Below are 12,717 nucleotides of genomic sequence, written 5' to 3'. Positions count from 1 at the left end.
TGGCACAGCAAACCTCTGGCTGGCTTTGTGCTAGATCGCGTTCACGGGTTTCAAGTTAATGCCATACAACAATCCCCCGTGTCTACTTCGGTACTCGATTTCGGGGCTATCGTAAATCGTATGCCTACGCATATATATTCACACTTCCGCCGTCACGAGCAGGTACTATATCTGACCCATTGTGGCTAATGCCGTACTACGTGCTGAATTCGGTTGGCGTTCTCGGGTCTGCAAGTATCTCGTAGCGGAACTGTGTGGGGGTTTATCGCTGAATCTCGATGCTCTCTTGTATGGGATAGAGAAGTATAAGATTATTGGTTCTACGATGAACGGTGGAACTTGCGGAAGTGATAGCCGTAAAGAAAGTATCCTCGACGGACATTGGGCGTATCTGTGCATGCATCCAATTGCTTGCCTGCTGGAAGAAGACCAAGTGATACTTCTGTAATAAACACACGAGGGAAACGGGGATCGACTTCACGGACAGAACATCAATCTAGGTGACAAGATAGACAGCGAGGACACATGCGGGATGGAATTGCGACAGCGAGCGCTCGAGTAAAATCACAGAGGACTGGTTTTCCTGGAGTCACTGGTAAATGAAGTTGTAGCTGCGAAGGGTGCCCGCGTCAGTGTAATCACCAGGGTGTAGAACGATTCGGCACTGACCGGGACAAGAGATGCGGGATGGCAGAGAGTTGCGGGCCGTACCTACGAGGGCGTCATGAACATGTTATGTGAGTGTGCAGGTATCTCGTTGGGGGGAGACATACCGCGCGGCATTGTCGTAAAGCTCGAAAAGTGGGATGGCAAGCAGCTTCATGTTCTTGGGAACAGCCAGCACTTCTGCGGAACGGACGCCAGTATCAGTACATGCTAACAGAACAGACCACAGATCGTTGATGACGTCGGAAGTCGAGCATATATTGACACGGGAATCGATGGGGTCAACTTCCAACGGGGACAACGGGAAGATGCGGTGGAATAACTGGGTACTTACTGCGTTCGGGCATCTGGACGAGGAAGAGCTTCTTGCACTCCTTCGGCTTAGTGATGTGCGCCGGGATGAACGGATACTGGATATCGCCCGCGCGTACGTACATGAGGTACACGTTCTACCGAACAGAAAACACATCTCGCCGCGCCACGCACCATGAATGTCTCGAAGTTCGGGCGCCACCACTGCGCGAGGCAGTCGCCGATCTCCCACTCATTGTCTAGCCCGTGCGTTGCGTTGAACTGGCGGGACTCGCTCGGCGGCGCCAGCCGGTCGTCAAGTCGGCGCTTGAGCCCTTCGATCTCATCCTCTCCGGGCTTCAGGTAGTCGCCAGGTCTGAGCACGCAACGTCACTTATGCAACCACAAACGGTCTAGAGATGAGATGATGCGCATACGCACAGCTTGAAGAAGGCGTTGGCAATCTGGAGCATGAGGATGTGGGGATGACCATGGTCGTGCACGACTAGAATCCCCTCCACGGTACGCCGCATGCCAAAGTCTTCATAGTTGTTCTGCAAGCGCTGAAGGCGTGCGGAGACGGAGGGGTCCTCTTCGGGCTGTGCCTCCTTCGTGCTAGAAAGGTTATGTTAACTCTGTTGACGAGCGGGAAACAGAGTGCTACCTGAAGGTGAAGTTGGAGAGGGGATACCTTGATAAGCGGTTAGTAATTCTGCATACCAGCAAACGAAATATATCGTACAAGGCAATGGTGTTCGACATCCTGGCGGTAGTCGATAACTTGAAGTTCCGAAAAGAGCGTGATGCAGAGACTCGGCCGTCACACTTGTGCTCATCTGTGACAAGTCGCGTCACTACTCGCTCTCTCCAATATTTCGCTGGGCCTCATCTCGGGAATGAGATGTGCATGCTTCGCATAAGCACGGCGACAGGTGCGTTGCTTTTGAGATATTTCTGATTTTTTTGGCTGATAACAACGTGATGATTGATGATAAAGTCATTGGTACATACCACTAGTCACGGTGTCGAAATTTCCAGGCATGACCTGTACAGAGTGCAACGGCCATGCAGAGCTGTATCATCCACAAATTTTTGGTGAGCCGCGTGCGGGTCGCGTCTGAGCGCAGTTTCGTTGCCTTCATTCTCGCGGTGCCGCGGCACGCTGACGCTACTTCGGTCATTTGCCAGTTGCTCATCTCACGAGCACTTTACAGTACATCCTTTTACATATAGTGATTCCCACGAGGTAAGCAGAAGCCACCGTTCCGGATAAACAGCAAAGCAAACAATCTGATATCAGTGCCCTGGGGATACTCCTCTTTCCTCACGCAGGTTGGACTTTGGTGAAGTCTCGTCAGCATGGATATCGTAGCTTCGCTCAAGGACACGGATATCGCAGTGATCTTCAATCCCAGTACGCTCTGTTTGTGTTTTGCCGTAATTGATCCTCGCATGATGTCATCCTCATAGCCAGAGACGCGTTTGTGCCCCTTCTTGAGGCTCATCGCGCCGATATCGAGAGCATTAAAAGGACAACATTCAAGTATGGCATAACGGAGAGGCAGCAAGTAGGCACTGTGCACCTTCGATTGCCCGGTATCTTGCTCAATTCCCGTTCAGCTCGACGTGTACCATCCTCCTTCAGACAGCACGCTTACAAGTAGGAAGGCGCCATTACTATTCTTCGTGTACGGTGGTGGCTTCGTTGAGGGCGATAGGCAGTTCTCCTCTCCGTACGATCTCGGTTACGTGAACGTCGGTGCCTTCTTCGCCAAGCAAGGGTAAGTTATGATCGATAACGATCCTCACATGTAACTAAATCACAACTAACCAGCTTTCTAACCGTCATCCCCGACTACCGGCTGGTGCCCTCAGTAACCTATCCCGAGCCAGTAAAGGACGTCCGGGACGCGATCAGCTGGGTGGTGGAGAACGCTGAGAAGATTACCAGCGAAGCCAGCATCCAGGTTGACCTGCACAGCATCTTCCTGATGGGTCATTCTGCAGGCGCCACCCACGTCTCAACCGCGATACTCTACCCCGGATTGATCCCCGCGGGCATTCGCGCTCGGATCCGCGGGCTCATCTTGAAGGGTGGCGCTTTCAGCTTCGCTGAAGAAGATGGTGTGGGGCCCCTCATTCTGCCGTACTACCTCTCTTGGGAAGTAGCGCGTGCGCAGATGCCCACAACGCTGGTCGAGCGGGCTTCCGATGATGTTATCGCGAACTTCCCTGATGTGTTGTTGATGGCGAGCGAGAGGGAGCCACGCGGAGGATGGAAAATGAGTGAGGATTTTGCTGCAATATTGAAGAAGCGGATGGGGAACAACTTCGTGGTGGTGCCAATGAAGGGCCACAACCACATCAGCCCGCACTGGGCGCTGTGCACAGGCCAGGGGGAGGATTGGGCCGTGGAGGTTGCGGAGTGGATTAAGGTCAGAGCTGCGTCGAAATGAGTAACGAGTAATGTTATGAGATGTGCGTGCGTTCTGCTAATGATGTGGCGTATCGTTATTCTGAAGGTTTAGGCCTCCATGTGATTATAGATGAAGTCCTGCATAGGAGTCGTCTGAACGTTAAATCTCCTGTCCTACACTCTCTATGTTTCGGTCCATATCATAAAGCCAACCAGCCCTGCTCGAAATGCAAGGTTTGCAGTCGATATCGCAGAAGTCTGGCCCCCACAGTCAGCAACCAAATGGATCCGTTTGCTTTCGATCGAAATCATCTCACGTCCGCGTAGTCTACCGTCTCAGTTCTGCCTGTGATTCCAAAATTCCAACTGGACCTTCCCGACTGCATGTCGACAAATATCCTTGGCGACTGCATGATGCCGCACTCAAAGACGTTTTCAGCGTGGACGAAAAGCGTTTGGGTCCGCGGCTTCAGTACAAAACGTACAGGCGAGTGAATGATGTTGTGACAAAGGATAATCTACATTATATCATCTATCAACTGGTCGATTGTGCGTTCTTTGGTGTTCGCTACTTGATCCCTCGTGATTCAATATTGAGCTTTATTTCAGGCCTTCATTACTTGCGATACGATATGCTGATATTGCATCGCAACGTCGGTGTGCACAGCATCATGTGCGAGATACGCAGCGATAGCGTGCATGCTATCTTGACCGACTTCTCTCGTGCATGCCACGTCTCTAAAACCGGGGAACCACTCGGCATCCACGAGGGATGGCCGTCACCTTCCCAGGACCGTCTTCAATCATTGGAAGCCCAGCAATCTGTAGTCGAAGAGCAGAGCAACCCATTCCACCCCGATCTTAGCTGGGTGCCCGGCGACGTCCCTCACCTACTCCTGTACGACTATGAGGGCCTTCTCTACACTGCGGTGTGGTGTACGTGTCTACCGCGTCGTCTCAGATGGCGTGACCGCAACTTCTTCCCATGGTACATCATCATTCACGACGTATCGGACGGACGACCCTTCGCTGAGAGACATCACCCTTTGCCCGAATTTCGAGGCTACACCAAGTGGATGACTGCCTTTTGGGGATTATTTTGCAATGCGCGTAAGGCGGTGAACATTATGGGTCGGAGCGCGTCGATGCATGACCAAGAGACTGCGTATGGGATACTCACGGCCGAGGCGATCAAGGAGAAGCTGCAGGCGGTGCCCTTGTGTGAAGAAGTAGGAGAGTCCAAGTCGGATTTGTTAGAAAGTAGCGCCCAAATTTCTGGAGCTCCAGAAATTGGGGAGCGCCCAAGGGCAGACAAGCCGACACCTGGACCTCACATGTACCTTAGCTAATAAGCCCGGTATATACCCCCTGGATTGCCGGGCTAACTAGCCTGAATTATCATATCTCCTGTAGTTGCCAATAATGCGGGCAATAACGCCGCCTCTCCTCTATGCCACAAGGCCTTATGTCATCGCTATCGCGCCCGATCTCCGAGATAGCGTCGGCATCGTAGATAACGGTGGCGCCGGTGCTGATGACGCGCCTCCCGCCCCGGATAAGTCCGGCAGCGCCTCCCGCCCCCTGCACGTGCGCTCCGCGACGCGCGCTCTCTCGCGCTCGTCGTGCCCGACGACGAGCGCGAGTATCTCCCTCGTCTTTCCACACTTTTTCTTCTTTCCTTTTGCATGTACGTTCGGCAGCGCCTCCCGCCCCTTACACGTGCCCTCCGCGACGCGCGTCCTCTCGTGCTCGTCGTGCCCGACGATGAGCACGAGTCTCTCCCTCGGTTTTCCACATTTTTTCTTAATTCTTGTTATCCCCCTTTCTGTCGAGCTTAGACATGCTATCCTTGACCTCTATATAGTATTAACACCGCTAGTTAATGTCCAATGCACATTTTCATACTTGAGAACTTTGCAATGTCCAAATTTTCGACATATTGAGCATAAAGGCATAAAGAATCATAGTAAACACTTCTATTCATGATGCGAGATACTTTCTACTAAGTTCTCCACTGGCTCCGTGACCACCCGTGATATGTTGACTAACCCCAGCGGCAATGAGAGGTATAGAACGACGGTCCTACATGGTGGAGACGGGAGTAGTATTCGTAGTGGCCATGGCAGAGGGAGATGCGTATACAGCAGCTGTGGAGATGACGTGGGTGTCGCCCGATGACAGTGCACTGTTCATGGTGACGGCAGTGGCGGAGGGGAGCGCATGAGCGGGAACGATATTGGCGGGAGCATTGCCCGAGGATGGCATGCCGTTCTCGTCATTTGTGGGACCCTTGGCCTTCTTCTTCCTCGGCACACCCTTGTCCTTGCGCGTCGCACGCGGCTTCTTCGTGACAGCCACCAGCTCCCCCCCGACACCTGACACGACATTGATGAAGTCCTGAAAGGGTCCTTGCTTGCGCCGCTTGTTACTCGAGTTAGCAGCTGCATCGGCGGGCCTCTTGCGTGTAGTCGATGCAGTCGAAGTCACCGCCGTCGAAGTCACCACCGTCGAAGTCACCACCGGCGAACCCAGCAACGCTTGACTATGGGTCGGTACTCCATCGGGCACAACACGGGCTCCCCCGGCTTCATTGGCAAAGGTGTTGCTGTCAGCAGAAACAGTGATGGGGGAGGGTGATGAATGAACCGTGGATAAGTCCTCTATGGATGTGCCAATTGGGTGCGCGCAGTGAGACTGCAGTCACAGGAACGGGAAGCTCATCGTTGTCATGGCCATTCTCGAGGGCAGCGCGGAAACGAGAATCATCCCATGTCTCGTATTTCGCACGAGACATCTTGTGGAATCTCGTCTCACTGGTCTCCCATGCTTTGTACAACACTTCAAGTTCCGTGCGAGACCGGAGATCGCTCGGTGGGCAAAATTTTCCGAGGGGCCAGCCTTCTATGACAACAGCATGCTTCTCAGTGATCTTCTTCTCAAAGTTTGTGTAGTACATCCGCGGTACCTCCACTTCCGCAGCCGCACCTGTCCAGCCATCAGATACAAATCACAAAGGTAGAAGGTAAAATACTCACGCAGCTTGTCATAAATCATTTTGTTGATACGAGCCTTGAGTTCGGCGACTTGGTCGCGAGACCTACTCACAAGACCTACAAGATGGAGTTAAGAGACTTCTCTCGACAGTAAGAGAATTTTAGAATCATACCCTGTATACCGCTGAGACAATAGGACTCCATTTGCATGGCGACATCCGCCAACTGAGTTCTTAAGACAACAGTGAAGAAGTCGGAGAGGCGATCGCTCGTGAAGAAAACATGCGGTCTATTGTAGTGGTCGTTGCTCGATCTGACTGCTATCATCAAAATCTCTGTGCCAGTGCGAGCGTGTAATGCCTCGAGCTGAAAATTATTACTTAGCTACAATTATATTTGGATGACATCGGACCACATACCTGTTCTTGAACACTCGCTAAGTTGCTACGAACGTCATGGAATGCGTTGATTGGCACGTTCTGCACGGCAAGTTGCTTCGTCTCGCGTTGATCCTGCAGATTCTTCAACAATGGATCAGTGATAGTGATGCGCTCCTCGGGGGACATTGCATCCCACTTTGCCTTGATTTCGAAAGGTAAGCTGTTCGATTTGTATGCCGTCTGGCCCGAAGGTAGTGCTAGGGAACCAAATCTAGTAGATCAGTATATCTTGATCTACACTATCAGTAGGTGTCACGGACCAGCATTAAACCTCTTCAACTCAGCACTGAGGTACGCATTCCAACGGTTGGGGGCCCGTTTTGCCCTCGAAGAGCGAGCATCCTGCATGAGTTGCTGGATGTACCAGTCCACGTTGTGACCACCAAGCTCGGCATGGAGCTTCTCGGCTTCCTCCCTGATGTGAGCATGAGCTGCCGAGAGAGCTTGATGGACAGTCACACGGCGCTCCTGGCGCTTCTCTGCTCACACAGCCTTCTCCGCAGGGGTTCGTTTGATGCTCTTGCATCCAGCAGAAGAGCGCCAAGGAAAGCGCACCTTTGTGGTGGACACTTTGCGGGCCTTGGAAAGGAGATGGGCTGGGCCATTTTCCGAGGATCTTCAGGCCATGGGAAATTTTCGACGTAGCAGTCAACAGAGGATGGGACCCACAGTGCAAAACACATAGGCAACAACATCACGTGATATATTTCTAAGGACTGTATCTTTCAACCAATAAGCTTTAAGTGACATGAGGGAGGATAAGTCACCGCATGAACATTGCGCAAAACATAATATTACTGGATCTCCACTTCAGCCCATACCCAGTCCGACGGACCACAGAGACACCATAAGTACTTAATCTCCTTGATCGGCATGCCCTTTGGAGCCAACTTCTTGATGAATTCCTCCAATGTTCCGCTCAGGCTGTATGCATGACATATTGTCATGTTAGCATCATTACTGTACCCATGAGCTTGCAGGTATGCATCCACTTGATGCCCAAGAGAGAGAGCTGGTGTCGAGTCCGTGCAGGGTCCCAGCAGCGTCTTCACAATCCCTGCCAAATTTCGAACGTGTTGATAGATATACACAGGTGGAGGACCGGAGGCAGCAGCCGCATATTCGTGATCTTGGGAGTCATCGGAGTGTCGAGCAGAACCTTGACGGCTGCTCCGAGATGGTGTTCCATGCTGCACTGGGGTAGGCTGTCGTGATGGCGAATGGGCACGAATAGATGCATTGCTGACAATAGCGCCTTGACGGGCCTGAGAATGTGCAGAAGGTGTAGAAGGTTGTGCGTGAGAGACGTCCTCAGAACGCTCCACTAGAGATATGAATCAGGATTACTCAATCACCGTATATACTCCACTACTTACCGTGCATGGTGAACTGGGTCTGGAATGAGGTGCTTAAGCTGTTCAGCTGCGGATCTGTGAATCGAATTCTCAGCGGTGAACTGTTACAAGATGATCGGTAACGGTACCTTGATGCCTACCAATGCTCGAGCTATCTGCTCTCTGCTCACTCAGGTCCTTCTCGCTGGCTCCCTTCGTCACCATGTAGATCAGTGCCCGCTTGAATGCAGAGCCATTCTGCTCGGAGATCCGCCTGAAGATGGCTTTTGTCATGCCATTGACCTGGGCTATTGCCTCGGTACTGGCATGAATAAGTACACCGGAAGTGTGAACCTAAGGTAAGACTTACTTGGACATGAATATCCCACTTCTATTCCCATAGACAACACACCAGAAGTTTTGGTGAGCACGTAGAATTGTTGGTGTTACCAAGGATTGATTGATCAAGTCGACGATCGCCTCGGTAGTAGTCTCATCCAGATGCTTCAGTGGTTTGACGACATCATTGAATCGCTCGACATCCTCAGCTTGTGCTTGCGTATGACACTTCACCAAGACCGGAAGAGCAGGGGAGAATTTTCCACCACTCATAATCGGCCTGTATCTTGTGAGTATCGCTCCCGATACCCATGGTTATGCCAAAACTCACGGGGTATCCACAATCCCAGGCCGCTGTCCTCCAAGAATGACATACCATCCTCAAGATTCAATTGTCGAAGAAGGCAGAGCAGTTTGCATTGGTGAAGGAGAGTCAATGCGGAGCAGTGAGTCGGGATGAGGTGCGATGTGCATTGACAAGTGGCTGAGACTAACCACAGTTTCGCAGTACGATCGACGCGACTCAATGATTGCTCAAGCGGATAGTACTTTGGCTTGCTTGCCCGTGAATCCACCTGCCTACATCCTATCACTTCGTTATCCTCACATTATAATTATCTTCAGAGTCTCAATATCTCTCCTGTACTGCTATGATAGATATATATTTCTTACGAGAATCTCAGTTGAATCCGAACACAAGTCTCAATTCCAGAATGCAAGAGTATATGCAATTGATAGATCACAGTTCACGAACAGGCAGATTCACTACATAGTCAACAATACCACCAATATCGCCACTCGAGTCCTCATCTTCGCCTAGGTTATCCTGTGGATCTTTCAAGACTTGACGGACCTCTTCTCCCAGGCTGAGGTGCCTTTGGTCCACGAGACGGTCCCGATGCTCGAGAGGCTCGAGCACCAACTCACTGCTGTCCGTGATGATGCAGAAATGGAATTGCCTGCCGTCATTCGCATCGCTGCACAAGCGAGTCTTCTAGTGGTTGGAAAGTACTATGCTTTGACTGACGATACAGATGTGTACCGAATTGCCATTGGTAAGGCGAGGACCAATCATATAGGATATATAACTGATATCTAATTAGTCATGTGCCCGGACAAGAAGCTCGAATGGTTTAACAAGAACCCTGACTGGCGTTCAGAGGATCGCGCGGAAGCGGCCCGCATTTTACAAGCACGTTGGACTGAGGCATATGCAGGGGCATCATTTGGCCAATCCAGCCGTGCATCGACTGTCACGCACGCCGCGCCCTCACAGAAGGTACGTCGTGCAGAAGTATCAACACTTCGAGGTTGACCAAGGTTTCATAGAGGGGGAAGTGGGCTAGCTCCTTCCGCGATGATGCATCAACTAGCAGTCATCCTATTGACAGTATTGAGGCTTATCTGGAGTCACCCCTCGTTTCGAGTGACGACATCAGACTAGCAGGGGGTGTATTGGGATACTGGGCTCAAGCTTCTCACGCTCGCCCTCGACTTGCTCAAATGGCACTCGACTACTTAACTGCTCCAGGTATGTTCTCTATTTTGAGATGTACCTTCACACCTCACAGCCGAGTCAGCATCATCCGTGGATGCTGAGCGAGCATTTTCTGGGGGACGACTGACTGTCAACCACCTTCAACACCAGATGTCATCTCAGACATTCAAAGCTCAGGTCGCGGTCGGCTCATGGGTAGGCACTCCGTTATTGCCGGACGTGAAGGCATGTGCGGAGTTCATCGAGACGAAAAAAAGGCCTGCAGGGGATAAGGGAAAAGCGCGGGAAGTTGTTGCGGTTGAGTAGTATATGGAATACATTTGGTGTATTTACTACAGTGGACCTGCAGGTCACCCGCGGTAACCCGTACTCGACCTGCAGGTATATCCGGGTGAAAGTGAACGGGTACGGGTCGGGTACGGTCATGTCGTCTTGACACTCCTCACCCGCGGGTGTTATCCGGGTTGTATCCAGATATATCCATGCTACTCCCTAGCTTGATGGATGTCGAGAGGTTGGAGAGATTAAGGGACCTAAGGGAGACAGGCCGTTCGCTGGTCGACAGCATCTCAAGGATGAATGTTTCCAGCATATAGTATCTGCTTGGTTGCAAAACCTCTGGAACACCCTCAGGAGTGATGGTCATCTCCTCCGTCCGTGAAACCACCTCTGGGTAGAACAGGATTCGCAGGGTCGACAAAGACTTGAATCTGTGCAGATGGGAGAAGATATAGCCGACAATTGCATGAGATTCTGTTTCTGAGGGTAGTCTTATCTCGTATCAAAGAGGTGGATTTAAAATCGCTTGTAACCACCAATCTCCAGCATCCATTACACGAAGATCTGCACCGTTCGTATGGGAACGTGAGGAGCGAAAGACGACGGTCTCGACGTGCTGCATCAATCGACCCTCGGCTAACAGCTGGTAGATCCCTCGCGCACTAGTGAGACTGCTCGAAAAGTGGATGGTGCGGAAGGTGCGAGGAGTGGCCAGCGCGCAGAATATCTTGTCAACCTCACGGAGATGGCGAAGGTCTCTCAGTTCTCCAGTCGTGGAACATTGTTCCACGAACGCGTCAATAAGTTCAACAGGGCAAGCCTGAAGAGACATTAAGGATAAGATGAACGAGATTCCAGCGGTCGGTGCAGTGCCAAAGTTGGAAGGGTGCCGCAGGGCAGGAGCTGCGCCAAAATAGTACCGAGTTGACCGGGCAAGTTCTTATTGCCGATTTCAGAAGTCTTGTCGCGCGGCCAAATATACACAAATTTCCGCCTGGGCGACCTCCAACTTTGAACGCAGATATCTCTTCAACGGCTGGGCCGTTTCTCTCGATTCTTGCATTTTCGGACTCTCCTGGTCAGCGTGCAGGGCATGGTATCAAGAAATATCTCGTTTCTCCGCTATCTCTGTTCTCTGTTTTCGGCAGCTTCCTTCTGGCTCAGAAGTGAGTTTGTCATCGTTGGATGGGTCGGAGAACATCGGAAAGTGGTGGAGACTCTCTGGTAGTATGGTAGGCAGGGCAGGGATATGCATTTGTGGCCTGAGACGGTCTGGATTGTATGTGATTTATCTTGGACTGCATAGCACATATTGTGGGGTTGCACAACTCATGCTACTGTCAAAGATTCTCATGCATTTTATGTGCAGAATATATATAGCACTCATGTATGGATCAGGAATGAAGGATGATAGTTCTGAAGATGGGGAATAGTGGATTCAAGGGCCTGAGTATTATACCAACTGCAGCACAACCCCCACCATCCTGAGTGCCTTCTACCATCTGCTGCTTGCTTAAAACCATCCAGATATCAACATAAAACATGTAAGATATGAAAAATGCACACTAGGGAGTGTTTTTGAGCATCTGGCAATGGGCTCCTAGTGCCGTGATCACAGATTGAATCCTGCAGTGAGAATAAGGACATGCATGCCTTCAAATTGCATACCATGCCCTCTTTATGATACTAAGAAGTCCTCTCAGAACAATTTCTCCAGTACTGGGACTGTCTGCTGCACGAGAAGTCGGTTCTGAGCTAGTGCGATGACCACCAGATCCGCGAGTATTGAACAGTCCGAATATGTATGTTTCTTGATACCATGCCCTGCGCGCTGACCAGGAGAGTCCGAAAATGCAAGAATCGAGAGAAACGGCCCAGCCGTTGAAGAGATACACTGGATGCAATTTCCGATAAGTTGGCGGGAGTATGCGAATGTTATTGGAAAGATGGAGTGAATAACTTTAGTGTAAGTGGCATGGCTTACAAGAGACTTATCTGAAAGTTATTTGAAACCTATTCCAAAGTAGAAATAACTTCATAATAAGTTTTTCATTTTTAGGATAACTTTCAGATAAGTCTCTCGTACGTAGTGCAACTTACACTCAATTTATTCACTCTATCTTTCAAATAACTTTTGCATAGTCTCCTCAACTTATTGGAAATTGCATCCAGTGATATCTGCGTTCAAAGTTGGAGGTCGCCCAGACGGAAATTTGTGTATATTTGGCCGCGCGACAAGACTTCTGAAATCGGCAATATTCGATTTTGACGTAAACGAGCTACTGATCATTTATTTAATCGATAAATAACTCCGAGGATACGTTCAACATACTGTAGACGAGAAAGCGAATAATTTGTCTGTCTGAGATGTGACCGTGGAGTGATGGGGCTTCATGAAATTGCTATGGCAAGTCTTGCACTGTATTGCTGTTTTCAGAAGTCATGTCGCGCGGCCAAATAC

The 12,717-nt window shown here is 50.7% G+C and overlaps 6 protein-coding genes across 6 annotated transcripts; 3 read left to right on the top strand and 3 right to left on the bottom strand.

The window, feature by feature from the left end:
* Positions 1 to 589: 589 nt before the first annotated feature.
* On the bottom strand, positions 590 to 1,719 carry SCP_0804000 (hypothetical protein; the record flags this gene model as incomplete). The annotated part of the gene is made up of 8 exons (XM_027760990.1): positions 590 to 611; positions 670 to 711; positions 774 to 846; positions 1,001 to 1,076; positions 1,153 to 1,333; positions 1,399 to 1,572; positions 1,622 to 1,648; positions 1,700 to 1,719. The coding sequence occupies 8 exons, from the start codon at positions 1,717 to 1,719 to the stop codon at positions 590 to 592; spliced, it is 615 nt and encodes a 204-aa protein (XP_027616791.1).
* Positions 1,720 to 2,316: 597 nt separating this feature from the next.
* SCP_0803990 (alpha/beta-hydrolase) lies at positions 2,317 to 3,413 on the top strand (the record flags this gene model as incomplete). The annotated part of the gene is made up of 4 exons (XM_027760989.1): positions 2,317 to 2,371; positions 2,428 to 2,525; positions 2,578 to 2,738; positions 2,792 to 3,413. The coding sequence occupies 4 exons, from the start codon at positions 2,317 to 2,319 to the stop codon at positions 3,411 to 3,413; spliced, it is 936 nt and encodes a 311-aa protein (XP_027616790.1).
* Positions 3,414 to 4,005: 592 nt separating this feature from the next.
* On the top strand, positions 4,006 to 4,722 carry SCP_0803980 (hypothetical protein; the record flags this gene model as incomplete). The annotated part of the gene is made up of 1 exon (XM_027760988.1): positions 4,006 to 4,722. The coding sequence occupies one exon, from the start codon at positions 4,006 to 4,008 to the stop codon at positions 4,720 to 4,722; it is 717 nt and encodes a 238-aa protein (XP_027616789.1).
* A 733-nt stretch (positions 4,723 to 5,455) lies between these two features.
* Positions 5,456 to 7,154, bottom strand: SCP_0803970 (hypothetical protein; the record flags this gene model as incomplete). The annotated part of the gene is made up of 6 exons (XM_027760987.1): positions 5,456 to 5,958; positions 6,020 to 6,358; positions 6,409 to 6,483; positions 6,540 to 6,732; positions 6,786 to 7,003; positions 7,067 to 7,154. 6 exons carry the CDS (start codon positions 7,152 to 7,154, stop codon positions 5,456 to 5,458), a joined length of 1,416 nt encoding a protein of 471 aa, XP_027616788.1.
* Positions 7,155 to 7,600: 446 nt separating this feature from the next.
* Positions 7,601 to 8,752, bottom strand: SCP_0803960 (hypothetical protein; the record flags this gene model as incomplete). Its single annotated transcript, XM_027760986.1, has 4 exons — positions 7,601 to 8,130; positions 8,183 to 8,236; positions 8,302 to 8,462; positions 8,511 to 8,752. The coding sequence occupies 4 exons, from the start codon at positions 8,750 to 8,752 to the stop codon at positions 7,601 to 7,603; spliced, it is 987 nt and encodes a 328-aa protein (XP_027616787.1).
* A 625-nt stretch (positions 8,753 to 9,377) lies between these two features.
* On the top strand, positions 9,378 to 10,283 carry SCP_0803950 (hypothetical protein; the record flags this gene model as incomplete). Its single annotated transcript, XM_027760985.1, has 4 exons — positions 9,378 to 9,534; positions 9,583 to 9,758; positions 9,809 to 10,010; positions 10,051 to 10,283. 4 exons carry the CDS (start codon positions 9,378 to 9,380, stop codon positions 10,281 to 10,283), a joined length of 768 nt encoding a protein of 255 aa, XP_027616786.1.
* Positions 10,284 to 12,717: the final 2,434 nt, after the last annotated feature.

The sequence above is a fragment of the Sparassis crispa genome (genome assembly GCF_003851025.1).
Source record: "Sparassis crispa DNA, contig_000007F, whole genome shotgun sequence".
Classification (NCBI taxonomy): domain Eukaryota; kingdom Fungi; phylum Basidiomycota; class Agaricomycetes; order Polyporales; family Sparassidaceae; genus Sparassis; species Sparassis crispa.
This window is presented reverse-complemented; position numbering and strand designations above follow the sequence as displayed.